The sequence below is a fragment of the Caenorhabditis remanei genome, chromosome II (assembly GCF_010183535.1).
Source record: "Caenorhabditis remanei strain PX506 chromosome II, whole genome shotgun sequence".
In the NCBI taxonomy this organism is placed as follows: domain Eukaryota; kingdom Metazoa; phylum Nematoda; class Chromadorea; order Rhabditida; family Rhabditidae; genus Caenorhabditis; species Caenorhabditis remanei.
This window is the reverse complement of record NC_071329.1, coordinates 75,133-93,252: the sequence shown is the minus strand read 5'-3', so window position 1 is coordinate 93,252 and position 18,120 is coordinate 75,133. Positions and strand designations below refer to the sequence as shown.

Here is an 18,120-nt window from a genome sequence, read left to right as displayed (position 1 = left end):
GCGAAACAGTCCATTTATGTGTGTGACGACATATGCCATTCATTCCAATCTCTCTCCTTTTTTCCATGACTTTCATATGGTTGAGAGATTGCTTTCTTCTCTGTTGCCTTCTTCCATGTCATTGAACATTTCTTGGGTGTTCTCCACAAGCCTTCAAACTGTGTCTAGTATTTCTTCATAGTTACTTTATGCTATTAGTTTTTCTTCAAAAATCTTATTAGTTTACTGTAGCTTTGTGCAACCAAGTTTCGAATCCATACCTTTGTTACAGGATTCCTGTTCGAAACCGATTGTGTTCACATCGAAAGTAAGAAAAGTTCAATTTCACATTTACTCATGAAATATCATTATCAAAGGAGAGAAACGCAGAGAAAGTTGTTGAATTTTGAAAAAAAAAATTGAATTTTTATGTGATAACACATGAAAGGTGTGACGTGCGACGAAAGGTTAAATGTTTGTGTCTCACCCTCTCATATCAATGTCGAATCGATACTCTTTTTATATTTCTAGTTGGGAATATTTTATATTATGAGGAATTTTGAGATGTTGATATAGGTCTAGATTAAAGCTTGTTATGCATAGTATAATTTCTCTAACTTTTTCCATCTCCTGACTCATGAATCATAGATTTTCGAATTCCTTCAAAAACGTAGAATGTATTTCAGATGATCCGATCGACCGACCAATCAAACGAATTCCCCGACATCATCCTTATCAAATTGTTACTTTGTTTTCTCAATTTTACCCCAAAAATATATGTTTTTGATGTTTCAGTATCCCGAGTTTCAGCTTTTTGAACTGAGAACTACTGAAATTTCACCAATCTCTCTTTATTGTTGACCGTTTCTATGTTATTCTCTTTCATTTTTACAGTTTTTTGTCTCCTTCCCCATCGTTGTTATCTGATTTTTTGTTATTCTCTCTTCCTTTTTCAAATTTGTTTCTTCTTTTTTCAAAACGTTGTTTCTGCTTGAAAAAATCTGTTTTTAAACGTGATCCATCAGTTTTTTAATTTTTGTTTCAACTTCTGGTCAATGGTCCAGTTTCATATTTATTTAATCATTCCTATCTTATCAACTCATACGTGGAAAACTGAAAATGGCGATTTTTCGATGGATTTTCGACTATTTTTTCGGATTTTGTAGTGGGTTTGATGCTCAACTTTTTTTCTTCCCTATCTTCTCTTCTTCTTTTTTTCGAAAATATCTGATCCCTTTCAATTCTAGGCACCGCTCGTATAAAAGGGGGAAAAGATTCGAACAAGAAACCGGTCAAAAAGCAGCCACTTGGAACGATAGACGAAGAAATGGAGCCGAACACTATGCTAGCTTATGGTAAATGATTTCTGGTTTCTTTATTCATCAATTCCAATAATTACAGTAACCGCCGCTCGTGGCCTATATATGAAAAACAAGTCGTCAATTGAAGCGTTCGCTACAGTAACCCTCCAAGGAAAAGGTTCACTGCGGAGTCGTTGCGAAACAGATCACACGCAAACAGAAGGAGATTGTCGATGGGATGAATGCTTTGAATAGTTAGTGTCACTAATTGGATTGTTAAAAATCATTTAATTTTCAGCAAACTATCCGACAAATTCAACGCCGTCGTCGTTTCGGTTTACGCGAAAGCGAAAATAGGCTCCGGTGATGTCATCGGACGGTGTGAACTGGATTTAGAGAATGCGAGAGCACTGCATGGACAAACGAATTGGTTACGGTTGAAAAAGAGGACGTCAGATGAGAAGTATCGAGGAGAAGTGCAAGTTCGATTCGATTTCAATTACGAGAAGCCATCGATGAGTGTCAGCTCATTGTCGTTGAATCAGTTGGGAAATGAGGCGAAAGAAGAGAAAAGTGGTGGCGGTGGTCTGATGTCAAAAATGAAGCGAAAAATCACGCAGGTCAAAAACGGACACAAAAAAGCAGAGGATACGATGTCGATGGCGTCCGCATGGAGTGCCACGTCGAAAGTTTCCACGAAATCGAATAAATCAAAGATTTTCGGAAAAATTGGGTCGAAATTGGGTATTGGGAAAGATAAGGAAAAGGCAGGCACGTTGCCAACTGGAACGTTCATGACACCGATGGATAATCATTTGGATACGACGAATCATGGATTGTATGAGACGGCACATGAGGGAGGATTGGCTAGTCGAAATTCTAGGTTAGAAATTTATGTATTTATTCAGTACTGGCGAATGCGACACTTGCAGTTTTTAGTTGAAAATGGTCAACTTTGTGACTGTGACACGGTCTCCCTGATGGTATCACAATATTGATTGTTTATGGACTATACAGATCACAAGTATAGCATTATTTTTGTAGTTGACAACTGTTTTGTACGGGCACATCCAAAGAAGTTACAGACTGTCAACTAAACAGCTCAAAAGTCTCATATTTTAGCACTGAAAAGGGCAACAATTGTGAGAAATTTCTTTGACGATTGATAACTTCTTAGGATGTGCCCGTACAAAACAGTTGTCAACTACAAAAATGAAGCTCTACTTGTGATCTGTATAGTCCATAAACAATCAATATTGTGAGACTATCAGTGAGACGGTTTCAAACTCTCAAAGTTGCCAATTTTCTTCAACTAAAAACTGCAAGTGTCGCATTCATTATGGCCAGTACTGTATAATAATAAATGTGAACGATCATTCAAAAATGTTTGTTTGTTTTCCAGTTTCAATGTGTTCGACAACGTCCACAACAACTCTTCCCGACCTCCATCCGCATTTTCCGGATCCCTCAACCCATTCTCCGACTCGATGTCTCCAGAAGCTCCGCCCCTTTCGTCACAAACTGTCAATGGACGACGCCAGAGTAATACTCCGTTGTCAACGGGTGGTGGTGCTCCGCGTTTTGGTGGTGGTATTGGAGCGATTACCGGAGCAGCCACACTCCCACATGCGATGACTTCTCCTGTGGTATTAGGAGTAGATTTTAATCCCCCAAAAAACGAAAAAAATTTCAGATGTCTCAACATCATAACGATATGTTCCGCAGATCGGGATCAATCCGTAGCACCGCTTCCAGTGGATTTGGTGGATCGACGAAAAATCAACAGAATCGAATCATCGATCCGACGAATTCGGATGATCTGCTGGCGGTGATCGACAGTTTGAAGTTGGAGCTTCAAGTGAAGGATTCCAGAATGAAGGATATGCAAGGTTACATGGATTTATTGGTAAGAGAGAATTCTCCCTGAAATTATAAATCAATTTTGTATCATTCAGATCTCCCGTGTGATGGAACGTAATCCTGAGCTGCTCGCTGCCCAAAACGCCACTCAAAAGCAACCGAGAATGCGTTTCTTCTAGACGAGAATCTGAAGGCTACGAACTACTTTTTTTCATTTTTTACCAACAAATTCATTTCCGTCTTTTTCTGCCTATTATTCTGCACATTCCGTCGGAATGATTCCGAACTTTCCCCATCCGAATTCAATTCGTGTACAAAATGTCGATGTTTCCCCTCTTTTGGCAATTTTAGACTGTTTCTAGGCCTCCTTTGCACATTTCTCCCCCGCCATTCACTCCGTTACACCAAAGACTTTTTACTAACTCTTTCACCACTTATTTTTCTGGTCAATCGCTAGATTTAGACCCAACCCGACGTGTAGAAACATTTCCGTTGAATGTGCCGCCTATTTCACACATTCAAATCCGCCCGATGACTCCGCCCACTTAAATACTATTATCAAAAACCCAGTGCACTTTTTAATTGCAATCTCTGTTTTAATAGATACATCTACTTACCGATCCACATGAATTACCAGTAATTTTGATTTTTTGAATTCTTGTTAAACAAAGTGTTTATGTGTACAGCAAAATGAATGTGATTCTTGAATCTTTAAATTCATTTATTAACAATAATTATTTTTAATTAGATGACATACTTTTATAAATCACAGAAAATCAACTTTTAGACGTATTATAAAAAATAATTTTATAAAAATCCAATAAATTAAGGGGGATGTCGAAGTATGGTCAAGATAGAGTTTTGGTCAAAATCACAGAAAATGCGAAGAGAGAGAGTGGGTTGAAAGAAGACGCAGGAAATTATGCGATTGAGTTGAAAAAATCACAAAAATTTCAGATGGAGGAAAATGGGAGTCAGGGGGGCAAGAAGGAACAGAATACTATGAACGATGTTTTGCGGTAAAGTTGTAATATGGGTGGAGTAGATGGTTTCGAAATGGGAATTAGAAGAAAAATCTCCGAGAATTTCCAAAAACATTCTATTCCATAAGAATGGGTTGAAGTGGGAAGTTGTGTGTTGAATGATAGTGATGAGAATACGCAGACATTTGCGAAACTTGGGATAACGGACTGGTTTGAGCAGTTTGAGGTGGCGGAGCAACACGGCTACGAAGTGTGATAATCGCCTCTCCTGGACAGAGATGAGTTGGCCAGCGGGTGAATAGAACCTGCAAACAATGAGTGTCAAGTAAAGTTCCCGTAAAAATTTTCAAAAAAGTGCGGCAGGGGATCGTGGGCGGAGCTTAAACTGCAAGCGGTGCGGATAGAACTCCACCTTCAAGAGAAATTCGTATTTTAAACGATTAAAATGAAAAATATACTAATAAACATTCAAAAAATCGATTAAAATGCGAATTTCTCGTGATGTTTAATATCGCTCGTTAAAAAAGGTGGCATTTTATTCATACTTGCAACGGGCCGGGCCGGGTCTCAGTACAATAATTTGAAATTTTGAATTTTTTTCGATTTTTTTGCAAAAAAGTCGATTTTTCGGCTATGTTTTTACATTTTGATAAAATACAAGTTTACATAATTTTGTGTAAAAATCGTGCACATTTTTTGGCTCCGGGCCGACCGAGCCGGGCCGGGCCGATATTTTGCAAGTCTGATTTTATCCGCTTGCAGTTTATGCTCCGCCCACGATCCTCTGCCGAAGATGCGTTTCAGACAGTTTTTGAAAAAATTGAAAATGCTTTCGAAACTTTATTTTCAACTTACATTATCCACAGTGTGCTCCGGAGTGGTGAAGTTAGCGACAAGCTCTGGCACCCCGATGCTCATATGAATCCCGTAAATAATCAACTGAGTGACCTGCCCTGGCACAATGGGTGAAATCGGCGGAGATGGATAACTCGACCAAATCTGCTGGGTCTGTGGAACCTGAGCCGGTGGTGGGAGATGCCCTAAGAATCCGAGAGCCGGTTGTGGTGGAAGTTGTGGTTGTTGATGAACCAAGTGTTGAAGGTTCAACTCCTCGGCAGACGACTGGAACACCTCGATGTATCGCTTCTTCTTGCCAACACACATGAAATTGTTGTGAACACCGGCGGCGGTGGCGGCGGCTGCAGCTTCGCTGATAAGCTGGATGAACGCTTCGCCGGATGGATTTCCTTGGTTATTGTACACCATATGCACACCTTGGAACTTTACCATCTGGGCAAAGTCTCCGAGGAATGTAACAATGTGTTGCACCTGAAAAATAATGATTTCCGAAGTAGAATCTTGAGCGATTTTATTGGATTCTGAATCCCTTTTTCGTCGGGGACTCATGTAGACTCTCTTCCCAATTTCTCACTATATTTATATTTACCATGTGTTCTCACCTGTCTTCTCTCTATGCAACAGATTCCGGCTTGATTATTTGCTTTTATCGGGTAGTGATGGTATACTAAATTATACACATTTTGGAGTTAAAATCTACCGCCCAAAACAGGTCAATCAGAAACCGAGCATTGTCCTTCCCCAAAGAAAGAAATTAGAAAGAGAAAGAAACAAAATGAGGAAAAGTACAGGAAATATACTATTTGAAAAGGTGGGTCCCGCTGTGTCACCATATCCCTTCAGAAAACCAAATTTGATGGAAAATAGTTATAAATACCCATTCCCCGATTCCCACACTCGTTGATGTAGTCCCGTCACTTACTGTAGCTTCATAAGGGAGTCCGCGAAGACGAACACAATCCTTTTTCTTCTCTTCTGGAGCCTCGACAGCATTTGTGACGGCTGGAGAACTGTTGATAAGGTTGCAACGTTTGACGACTTGTTGCACTTCTGCAGCGGTACTTTTGAAAAGTTCGATATACCGTTGACCAATAATTTGACGGTGTTTCAAGAGTCCTTTCTGTGCATCTTCTTCGGTTTCGAATTGGACAAATGCGTCGCCTGCAATCGGTGTCAATTAGGAATCTGATTGATAACATTACCGGTCCTCAAAGAAAAATTAATAGAAAATTGTTGAAAACCCACCAGTAGGACGTCCATCGGTTCTCGTGATGAACAAAATCTTATCCGTCAGTTTGAGTGGTTCGAAAAATGCCCGAATTTGAGTATCGGTACAATCGTACGGAAGTCCACGCATTCTGACAATGACCGCATTCGCGCTCACAAACTCCATGGCTTCGATTGAAGAGCCTATAAAGAAATCATGAATACTTGTAAATGTAAAGGCAAAGTTTGAATAATGACCTAGTCCACGTTTCATTTCAAAAATGAGTCAGTGAGCGAGTAATCAGTAATGTACATAGCACAAACATACACACAATACTCTGTAAAAGGAAAATCAATCTAAAACAGGGTAACCTCCCTTATTGATAAGAGAGGAGGAAGAGAACCAGGAAACTTATCAATAATATATAAATGAAGGAGAGGAGGACAGTGAGAATTAGAGCAGCAGCGAGTATACAGGTAGACATATTAACGACCCCACCCTTCAATGAGGAGAAATAGCTCTAAATTTTAGAAACTGATTAGCCGTCTTGAATCGTTGAGCTCTTTTGAAAAATTCGATCATACGGTAACTTAACAGAGCGGTAACCTGCGGCATCTATAGCTTTTGACATGGTGCTCGGATAGTCTGAAGGCCCATTCTTTTCGCAAAAGCTGCATGACACCACGTGACAAATTCAAAGATTTCCTAGGTGACAGGCCGGGAAAAACGGAAAAGAAGATGAGATGAAAATGCAATATGCGAGAATAGAAACGAACAAGAGAAGGAAACAATGAACAGAGCGATGTGAACGATGTGAGTTGTTTCCTTTTTGTCAATCAACTTATTTTTCTTAAAACTATGGAGGAAATTAGGTAGGTTATTCAAAATTTGAAGTTTGATATAGGGATCCAATCCTGTCAGATCTTGACCTTGATTATATGGAAAAAGAGAGTAGACTCATCAAAAGGGCGTGAACAAAATCATGGAAATTATCATCATCTAGACTAGAGGGCGTCAGTGGAAGAGTCGTATTCCCTAGTTCAGTCACTTATGCCACGTTGGCTTAGCAGTTTACTGAAAACCAGAAAAAATTCCACATAACTAGAGCTTTGAAGCCAAACGTCAACAATAGGAAGCCACGGGGCGCCCAACAAAAAGAACCGATATATTATGATTGTGGTAGGATGATGCGACGCAAAAAAGAATATAATAAAACATCTCTCTTTCCTACCAGGCCACCTCCACAACCTCCATATACGGGGAAATAAACACATCAACTGGAAGAGAGAGAGGCTCCGTTTATTGAAGGAGGGGGCGGATGCAAAAGCCGAGAACTGCAAAATTGTCGATTCCAACGGGGCAACATCAACCGGGGGATACTGTATTCTTTTATGCATATTATATGACTCTGAGAATCATAGAGAAAAGAGAATAATAAATTTTGAGAGAGTGGTGCCAGGAAGGGTGGTCGGCAAGTGAGGACGTGTCAAATGCAAATCGCTGGGAATTTTAAGAAAAAGGAAAGAAAAACGAATGGAATATGGCGAATCGACTGTATAGTTAGGGAGGGTTGAGAAAATATAATAAAGAGACATGTGACAGGGAAAACTTTGAATTTCAAAGGAAAAAAACGGAAATGTTGTTGTGGGAAATCAGACAGAGCATCTCAAAGCAGGGTGAGCAAGAGAAATCTGATCAGTTCAAAATGATGCATTGTTGTTTCAATTTTAAGATTTTGGATCACATTTCCTTGAATCTTTTCTAATTTAATATTAAAATCATCAAACTCGAAAACAAAATGTTTAAAATTACGTAATTTGCTGTCATCCACAACACAAAGGGTCAATTCGAAACCGCGCCGAGTCTCAGAGAGGTCAAAACTGTCACACACTGGGGGAGAATTGAAATCCTGTTGCTCCGACGTTTCTCTTTTTCGCCAAATATTATTTTTCTCCTCCTCTTCTTTCATCAATCAGTCAGTCAGTTCATCAGTCGTATGTGTGTGATGAGGAGGTTCTATTTAGACAGCAGGCCAGCAGTCCTTCCACAAGCCACCTTCGGGGGGTTCATGATGATTGTGGGAGGAAAAGGAAGGAAGCCAGCTACGAATACATACATGAACTATAGTTGAAACCTTCGATTAGTTTAACCGAGTCTGAGCACACGGTAACTAACATGATTCTGCTTAATCAGTTTTACTGATCTTATCTTGTTACGTATGTAACAGAAACGATTGCAAGGAATAAAGATTAGGTTTTAAAGACAAAAGGAACAAAAAACCGTTTTTCGATCTGAGTTCGAAACTGTTCGAAAAATTTTTCAGCGGTTCACAATACATTTTTTTAAATACAAAAAAAAGCCTACAGCAAACCACAATTTGTCCCCAAAAATTCCTATACAGTTATGAGGTCGTGTGTATACTGAATAGCGCATGCTCATAACTAGAAGAATAACTTTCGCCTTCGGCCAGGTGGTTCCGAAACCATTTATTTCATTTATTGCATATATTCTCTTCTTTCGCTATCACTGTGGTTTTTCGGGGAAGGGGAGAGGAAGAGAAAGAGAGAAATATGCATTTGTTTGGTGATTGCAGCAAAAGCACCTTTCCCCCTTGGTCGGTGTCAAATCAAAACGTTCATTGTGTTTGTGTATGCTTATACGAGAACGGATAATTGACACTTGTCAACAGGCCAAGAGGGGGTTCGGAGGGATAACGAAAAAGAGGAGCTTTGGCGGCGAAGTCTTCTGATATAGGTTCTTTAAGGAATAGTATGAAAAATGGTCTCTTGTTTCTGAAAACATTTTTGAGAAATTTCTGAATCAAAGAGACATTGCTGTTATAGAAGTTTGTCAGAAGAACTAGAAAGTACTATTTCGTATCAAAATCGTTTGAATAAGTCAAAAACGGAGCGGGTTGCTTTCAAAACTTTAGCAAAAATGAATGCTACCATGGATGCACCCCTGCGGAGAAACGAATTGCTCTCCCGTGCAACGTCACCAGGGATATAAGAGCGAAAGGAGTTCTGAAGTTTCCATTCACACGGTGACAGATTTTTATAGAAAAAATAAAAGAAAAACTACTAGTATGTACAATGAGATACCGTAAAATCTGTAATAGAGGTGCACCCACTAGCAAAAGTTTGAAGCATAATATCTCGACTCGCTTCAAAGATACAACATTTTTTTAAACTGAAATTATGTTCTTTAAATATCGAACTATATTTTGTTGGTTGAGAATTTTTCAATATCTATTTTGGGAACAAAAATATACCACTTTGAACGAACACCGCCGCTGGGTGCACCTCTATTACAGGTTTTCAGGTGTCCTCCACCCAAACAAAAAACAAAAAAGAGAAAAAGTTTGAATCATTTTTGGTTTGAGTAAAGTGTGAAAGTGAATGAAAAAAAGAAGGCAGCAAGTGCGTAGAACAGATCATCCAGGTGGATACCTCACGAAAAGAGATTACCTGTATAGAGGATAGCGAGAAACCGAACCACTCTCCAGTTTCGATCGTTTGCCATTCGAAACGTGAGTATGATTCGAAAAAAAACTGTATTAAAAATGTTTAGGGAGGAGGGATAAAATAAAAAGTATACATGTTTTCAGTTTCACAGTTAGACAAAGATTAATCTATTTATTCAATTTAAAAAGTTTTATAAAATTAAAACATACCTGTAGCAACATGCATGAATTCGTCTAATCCAGCCTTGTAAACCTCAATGTATCGTGACAAGAGGAAATTTCGATGCCTCTTCAGAGCCAAATCTCGGGATTCCTGAGTGGCGAATTGGACGAGCACCTCACCGTTTCGACGACCTTCAGATGAGAGGCAAAGGGCGATTCCTCCTCTGGAAATGGAAAATATTTAGAAATCAGTCTTTTCGCAGTATCAGCAAAAAAGAAAAGGGAATAACTTTCAAAGTATCTCGAAATTCATTTAACAACTTTGAAAAACTTACGGCACAATATCTAACCCAGCAAAAAACTGAGCAACATGCTGATCTGATGCTTGCCATGGAAGACCGCGTGCTCTACAAACAACGTTGTCTCCATCGATTCCCAAATTATGTTCCTCGAGAATTGGAGCCGGTCGGTAGTCGATTTGAACAGTTCTTTGGAGTTTTTGAAGGTTTTCTGAAGATTTAGAACATTGAGAAGAATTTGAGAAAAACATCTCTACAGGCAGAGCTTCACAGTCCCTGACCCCCTTTTTCAAAATGGCAAAAACTTCCTGTTTCTTCCTTACCCAATTTCTTGTCAATCGCGACTGTCCCTTTCTTTTTACTATTTGCCCTTCTTTTTACGCGGTGAGCCATTGAGCCCCCCCATCATCATCATCTCGTCAAACCGTTTCGGACACCTCGACTGGTACGTACTGTTTATTTTTGTAAAAGGTGAGAGGGGAACACAATGGGGGAAGCGAAAGATGGAGAAGAAGAGATATAGTAGGTGAGATAGTCACTGTTCAAAAAACCCGCCAGATGGACATCTGGACAAACAGAAAAACACGACCGTGACAAATACCGTAAAACCAGTAATAGTGGTGCACTCACTAGCAAAAGTTTGAAGCATAATATCTCGACTTGCTTTAAAGATGCAACATTTTCAAAATTTTAAGCATATGCTGTAATTATCGAACTATACATCGTTAGTTGACAACTTTTCGATATCTTTTTTTGGGAACCAAGATATACCGCTCTGAACAAACACCGCTAGGTGCACCGTTATTACAGGTTTTACAGTATCTGTTCTTTTCCAATTTTTTTCAGTCTTAGCAATTTTTTTAAATCAAAAGTTACAGAACCCCCGTCAAAACATTTTTGCCTTATCTATCTTATATAAACGGACAGACGCGTGTATGCGACCTTTCCCCCATCATTTAAATGGCCCCTAAAAAGGGTGACAGGTCCGTGCGGCTATTCATCAAAAAAGGTTCGTCTTTGTGTCAATTCTAAGGGCATATTGTTCGACACGGAAGAATAGATGCCATTATATCCAAATACATGAATACTAATTTTTATTAAATGCCTATTCCTTGATGTTGTGAAAAATCAAAAAGGCGGAGTCTGCTTATCAAATACTTGACGGGCTCAGAAATTTTTCTCAGTAGTTTTGGTTTTTTTTTGTTGGAAAAACAAGAAAGATATTTAGACTCACCATCACTTAATTCCAGAATAGATTTAGCAATCTCCACGTCATCCAAATTTTGTTCAGACTCATGTTCTTCCATTTGGTTTTCATCCACATTTTGATAAAACAAATGATTGATATCATAATATTGATGTATTTGATGGGGAACATATCGTTCGTTCCTTACAAATAAAGGAATGAGAACATGTCGAATGGGTTCCGGTCCTTTCGAGAATATATATGATTGGGTTGGATGCTCGTCGAAAAATTTAATAACGTCATCTGGAGTGATATTTACAAAATGAGTTGATATGTTGTGAAATGATGTGCAAGTGGTTGATGGAGAGGAAGTACTGTTATTGTTGGCATCTTCTTGACGACGTGGTCCGTAGAAGGAAGTGACCACTAGCTTTGTATTTTCGTCATAGTTGGAGTCAGATACTCGTATGAGTAGTAGTCGTTGTTCTGAAATAATAGAGAAATTCTTCATAAATTTCGGAAGCGTTTACATCCAAGACACGAAATGTTTATATTCTCTCTCGCCCCTCTACCACAGGTCAACCACAAAAAGTTTTGGCTTTTTATTTGTTTACACGTAATTCTATTCGAGCCAGTGGTGTGCAATGAGAGTGTGTGACCATGTTTGTATGACTGTTCATTGTTTTGAAAATGACGTGGCGCCGGACAAGAGAAATCATTCAGCATTTGGGAAAAAATTGTATTCAAAATAACAGAAGACCGCAAAACCAAGATTTTTGAAAATACCTTCAAAGCACATTTAATTAGGCTTTTCGTGGCTCTTTGGCTCGAAAATGTTTGGTTGAATCACAGTTTATTTTAAAAAATAGGCACAGTACTCTCCGTTTTCAAATTTTTATTGTTTTGAATTACAGAGAAACTTTTATTGCAATATGTAGGTCAACGAAATATGTTGGAGACAAATTTAACACTTCCGGGTTACGAAAGTTCAGAAGAATTGTTTGCGTCCGCAATAAAAGTAGGAAAATTTGCACCTTTGCACTCATGTATATTTTGTTTTAAAAAAATTAAATTCGCTAATTAATAGAAATTATCTTTAATAAATAAGTAAATTATTTACAGTCTCATGAATAAAACACAGTTTTGCTTTACTCTAACTAGTCTATTGATAGTTTTGAACTAGATCCTGTCTAACCTTTTCCAACAAAACAAAAATTGTCTAAAAATTTAAGAAGACTTGCCTGGATGAGACGTTTGCCGATTCATCAATGTAGGGAATCGTCAGTGCGTCCTTGGGTACATACGCAAACCAACGGGGTTGTTGCTGAGATGGGGGCTGTTGACCGTCGAGACGACGACCCGCCGCCACCCGCGCGGCCGCCGACAATGAGACCGCCCCTTTAGCGACGAACTCACTTTTTCGAACACTGCAAAATGTAGAATGGGATCGGAATAATAGGAAGAAGACAATGATCATGAGATGGGATTCGGATTACAAGAATTCTGAACGTTTTCGAATATATTCTAACTGGCTTGATGGATAGAAAGCCAAGTTTCATGCTTCCTAACAGTTTTCTGTGCTTTTGAATAACATTTTATCCTTGGATGTCTTTTACGGATTCTTTTTTTTTCTTAAGAATTACCAACAGATACTATCAGTAGATAAGACAGTATTAGCATCAGCAGAGCATCAGTTGACAACCTTACGCAAAATAAGCTAGCTATAATATGATCCTACTTTTTGAAACCCTGCAATTTCAAAGTACTTTTACAACATCCAATACACCTATCTGTCACCAACGTTTCTCAAGAAAAACACTCCAAATATAGATTAATACAAGTGGAGATGGTTTGGAGGTGAAGGTTAAATTGAGAAGATACATTAAAGGAAGACTGTTTACACCTGTGGTTAGGAAAAGGAGACAGAGACCAGCGCATGGGAATTTGTTTGAGCGAAAAAAGGAGATGATGAGGGGTTCGCTCTATTGATTCTAGAGATTAACCCCTCACTGTCCTACTAACGGGTTCTCATTTGCATCTGTTTACCGCGGTTGTTGTTTTTTGAGTTTGATGTTATGGAAATGTGTTGTTTTTTTCTTATTTTACCGTCTAAATCTCAATATTTGACACCCATATCATCATCTTCTTTTTCTCTTTTTTTTCTATCTGTTCTTCTGATTTTTCATCGCTCTTCCCTCCCGAACCAAAATGACCTCATTTTTCGAGGACGTGGCCCGCCGATGGACAACATTCGAAGACGACGGTCGCAGAGTGAAAAGGAAGAGACCTTCAGAAGACAATATAATCTTGAGAAATAGTTGGAAACTACTGGAGACACAAAACGGAAGGAAGGAAAAGGTTGGGATGAGAGAGAGATAGATAGAATAAGATGAGATACAGTGAAAGAGAAGGGATGAAAACACACGAACAGATAAAAATAATGATAGTAACTTGCTAAGTTGAAAAAAACTCAAGGTTGTTCCTTTTTTAAGTATTAGTACTGTAATTGTATGATTGAAAAATCCTCTTGTTGATAGTTTGACTGAAGCTGAGTGTGGACCTTGTTGATAACAGTCGAGGCTAAACTCCGCTGAATATTTTTTCTAAATTGGTACAATCTTCTTTTGTAAACAATGTAGTTTATGCAATAACTCAGCTCTATTAACACCAATTAGACCCTTTTCTACTGTCTTGTTTGGTAAAATAACCAACGATTGCAGATCTCTTGTTTTTTCCAAGTCTGACGTGAATCCTTGACGAAAATTGAATTCAGATTCCAGTCTCTGTGTCTTTTCTGGTGTAAATTACTTCGGGATCGACAATGCCTCCATATATTTTTGATGTAATCGAAAAGTCGGATCTCGAAATAAAAACGAAATACCCGTGCGCAAATCTTGCCCCCTTTTCCATTTTCATCGTCATCATCAAGGAACTTGGCCCGATTGGGGGAAACGAGTATGTTTTCGTGTACATGTGTCCGTATGTGTGGATTGTGTTAACGGGTCAAATTGAGTGAGAGGCCAAACGACATGAAAAGGGAAGATGGTAAGTGAGAAGAATTATGTGCTATTGATGAGGATTTGGCGATAAAAAGAATGATTCGCTATGTTTTGAACACAATACAGAAATGATCCACCATTCCGGTAATCCAACTATTCGGAGAAGACTAGACTCCACAGTTAGAGAATAGTCTTGTAATTGGAAAAATTACTTACTTCCTTACAACTGGAGGACATTACATACTTTAACTGGTGAAGATCTCCACTCACCGTAACGCGTTCAACATTTTCATAGCATCAAATCCTCTTCCTATAGAATGCATCTTGGCAATTCCAACCGATCCACTCACATCGACCGCTGAAAAACAGATTTTTATTTTAATTCCGAAAGAAATCATACCAAGTGTGGTCAGAATGAGTCCGATGAAGATGAATACTATGGAGCACAGCATGTATTCAACAGTACCAGTCGGATAGAGATCTCCAAATCCGACCGTTAGCTGAAAATTGTGGCAGATTTAGAACACCCTCTCAATTTCAAACTCATATTTACTATTTATAAAATATCAGTTAGAAACTCACCAACGAAACCAAACAAAAATAAAACGAATCCAAAAACGACCACATTGGCTCCAAAATCGTATACACACAGGCTGAGATAGTCATGTAGCCCAGAAGAAACACTAACACCAGCAGCTGACGTCCTGTTTTTGGATCTTCTGTTGGATCCATTATTAACATATCTGCTACAAACTTGGCTAAGTCAGCAATGGTCACCAACGTTAACGGGATACTGTAAGAAACAATTTTGCAAAAAAAAAAAAAACAATTTGGAATGAAACTAACCCAAAAATCGCATATCCAACACAAAAAATTTTGCCACCTGTTGAGATTGGAATCAGGTTTCCGTACCCGATGGAGGTAAGTACTGTCGTTGTGAAGAATATTGCGGATATCATCGACCAGCGACTAGTTTCTTGAGGGACGAGGAAATCTAGAAGTATTTCAGTCACTATAACATTCAATTTTTAAATTTAAGTGTGATGACTAATTGCAATATTTTACGAGGACAGCTCAAAAATCACTCTATTTGTACTAAAATTGGGCATTTTGAGGGAGAAATTACTTTGTCGATACGTAACTTTCTAGGAAGTGTCAGTACAAAAAAGTTGTCAACTACAAAAATGAAGCTCTACCTTAGTTCTGTTACCGCACGGTACTGTATGTAGTTTCAAAGAGTCAGACCAATTTTAAATGCCTAATAGAAAAAAAACATACCAGTTGGTTTCAATCCTTCCTTGAACGCTCGAAAATTTATTAATGTAAAGGTGTCAATCAGATTCTCAACATCAGTTGACGACCGATTCGAGGATTGATAAAAGAGGTTCTCAACGAAGCCTCGATAGATTGTATGATATGACTGGTAACGATCCAATTCCGCTTGATGCTCGATTTTGGTGAACAGATATGCACCGGCGATAATATAGGCAACAGTGGCAAAGATCAGAACAAGGTGGAATAATGCAAGACGGAGGTTTGCAAGGAATCCTGAAAGTAAGGATAACTCAAAGTTTGATGAGAAGTGTCTTGATTTGAGTTGGTTCAAAACTCCTGTGGGTTAATTATTTAAAGCAATGCGCGGCGAAAGGTGGCGTGGTTTTTACGTTAATTTGTCGTATTTTTCATTAAAAACTATGGAAAAAATTCAAATCCGTTTGTTGCGGACTTTACTGCTCGCTCTACTGTGCCTACATCAATCCAAAAAACGCAGAACACAACTTCGGGCGGGGCAGAAATAAGGGATGTTTGGATCCTTCAAATTTATTCAATTTACGTAGAAGTTTAGTTTCTGTTTTTCTACGCAGTAAAGAAAGGTCTAAAAACTAGTTCAAGTTTTTCAAGTTTTGGAAACCTTTTGAAACTGAAAACAATCTTTCTTTATGATGTGGGTGAAATGGAGTTGCCATGAAAACACGGGATCGAGCACCACGCTGAAAATATTCTTGATAGTGAGAACTACCATTGTAAGTTTACCATTTTGAAGTTTAGGTAAAAAATAGAAAGATTTGCAATATTTTACTCAGCTTTCAAGGAAATCTGAACATTCTCGTTTTTTGTTTAGAACCAGGCAGCAGACAAATAGGTATTTTAGCAGAGAGTAAACATTGTTTGCCCCACAAAAGAAACAATTGGAACAATAAAAAACAGAAGAAAAACAAAACCTTCTTTTGGTGCATCGTCGTCGTCTCCGTCGCCACTGTTGTTTTCTAGAATCATAGCGTTACGGCGCCGTGCCGAAGCTGTTCCGAAGTGTACCTAGAACAAAAGGGAAACAATCAGACTAAAAGCTAACAAGGGGAGAAGCAGGAAAATGTTTCTTTTTCTAGAGAAGAAGAGAAGATTAATCTATTTCATAGTAGTAGGGGTGGTCATAAATTGAGTTATAGAAATTTAAAAATGTATGGGAACATTTTTGTTTGGCTTCGGAGTTGAAGGGTTTTGACTTTGAAAACTGACTATGAGCGGAATTTTTGAAAAATTTAAGATTTGCTATTACGGTTTGAAATCAAAAATTAAAAACTGAAAGTTTTAAAAGTGGGACGTTGAAATATTTCCAAACGACAATTTCAATTGGATCCACACGTTCTGGTGACGAAAACTAAGAAAGAGGGTTAGGAAAAGGGGAGGCAACTAAATCTTCTTTAATCGTCGGCACCGGAAAACGTGTGAAAAGAATTTGAGAATAGAAGAAAAAGAAATTCGAAAAATTGGGTGGAGAGAAAAAAGAGAGGTAAGAAGCTTTTCAAAAGACCACATCGCAAATCATAATTGTTGCAGAAAGATGGAAAAATTTGTTTGTTTGCAGAAAGTAGTTGATTCATTCAAAGTTATTGCGGGTGGTCATGATAAGCTTCCAGTTAATCATATGACTCCAGTTTTTTAAATTGTTTACAAAAAACCAAAAAAAATGTCCTAAAGATTTCTGGTAGAACTCTTTAGCAAATTACTGTTAATTAAAGTAAACCGGTCAAAAATGGCAGAACTTTGCACTGAAGTATATTCATTCGCGAATGAAATATAATCGTCGGTAACTTGCTAGAGAGTGTTCGTACAAAAAATGATCAACTACAAAAGTGAAGTTCTACTTTTTAACTGTATAGTCCATATTAAGTATTTTTTGTGAGCCAATTAGGGATGCCGAGACATCCTCTCAAAGTTGGTAATTTTCAACTGAAGACAGCTGAAATTGATAAAGTTTTGATTTAATTTTGAAAAAGTACACTAACACTTAATTGTATCCAAAGTTCGTCAATTAACTATAGTAAGAACTATAACAATTAAAAAAACTATTACTCACCTGATTCATGTTTCCGGCATCTGAACTTGGTGTCCTTTTGAGCAACTGTAGATGTGCCCAATCGTTATGATTTCTAGAAATGAGTGCCGCAGTTGTTGCCGGAGTGATATAGAAAGCGGACAAATGTCCGGCCAGAAACTTTCCCCGGGGATGCATACTCCCACCAAATTTCTTATTTCATCTCTTTCAAAGCGTGACAAAAATAAGTGGGGATGGGATAGCGAGTTGTCACCCTTCTCGTTTTTTTCTGTTTTTTAGAAAATAAATATGAGAGACAGCAACACAAATAGGAATGGAAAATAAGAATATATATGTATGAAGAGAAGTTCAAATACTCCTATTTTAACGCGTCGATGAACTTAGGGGGCACCTCCAATCGTCCCGGAAATTAGGTTACTTTTGGTTATATAGAATTATTGGAAAATAAGAAATTGGCGGAAGGGGTTGGAGTTAGTACAAGAAAGA

At 38.3% G+C, this 18,120-nt stretch overlaps 2 protein-coding genes across 2 annotated transcripts; one reads left to right on the top strand and one right to left on the bottom strand.

Annotated features, from left to right (window-relative positions):
• Nucleotides 1-1,098: 1,098 nt before the first annotated feature.
• GCK72_003628 (uncharacterized protein) lies at nt 1,099-3,319 on the top strand (the record flags this gene model as incomplete). Its single annotated transcript, XM_003094436.2, has 7 exons — nt 1,099-1,144; nt 1,227-1,334; nt 1,381-1,534; nt 1,579-2,163; nt 2,683-2,926; nt 2,974-3,186; nt 3,236-3,319. 7 exons carry the CDS (start codon nt 1,099-1,101, stop codon nt 3,317-3,319), a joined length of 1,434 nt encoding a protein of 477 aa, XP_003094484.2.
• Nucleotides 3,320-4,239: 920 nt separating this feature from the next.
• On the bottom strand, nt 4,240-17,811 carry GCK72_003627 (uncharacterized protein; the record flags this gene model as incomplete). Its single annotated transcript, XM_053724158.1, has 15 exons — nt 4,240-4,428; nt 4,979-5,452; nt 5,904-6,142; nt 6,227-6,391; nt 9,862-10,037; nt 10,149-10,323; nt 11,347-11,784; nt 12,613-12,725; nt 14,568-14,655; nt 14,698-14,797; nt 14,880-15,090; nt 15,144-15,309; nt 15,576-15,845; nt 16,520-16,613; nt 17,656-17,811. 15 exons carry the CDS (start codon nt 17,809-17,811, stop codon nt 4,240-4,242), a joined length of 3,054 nt encoding a protein of 1,017 aa, XP_053588352.1.
• Between the last annotated feature and the right edge of the window lie 309 nt (nt 17,812-18,120).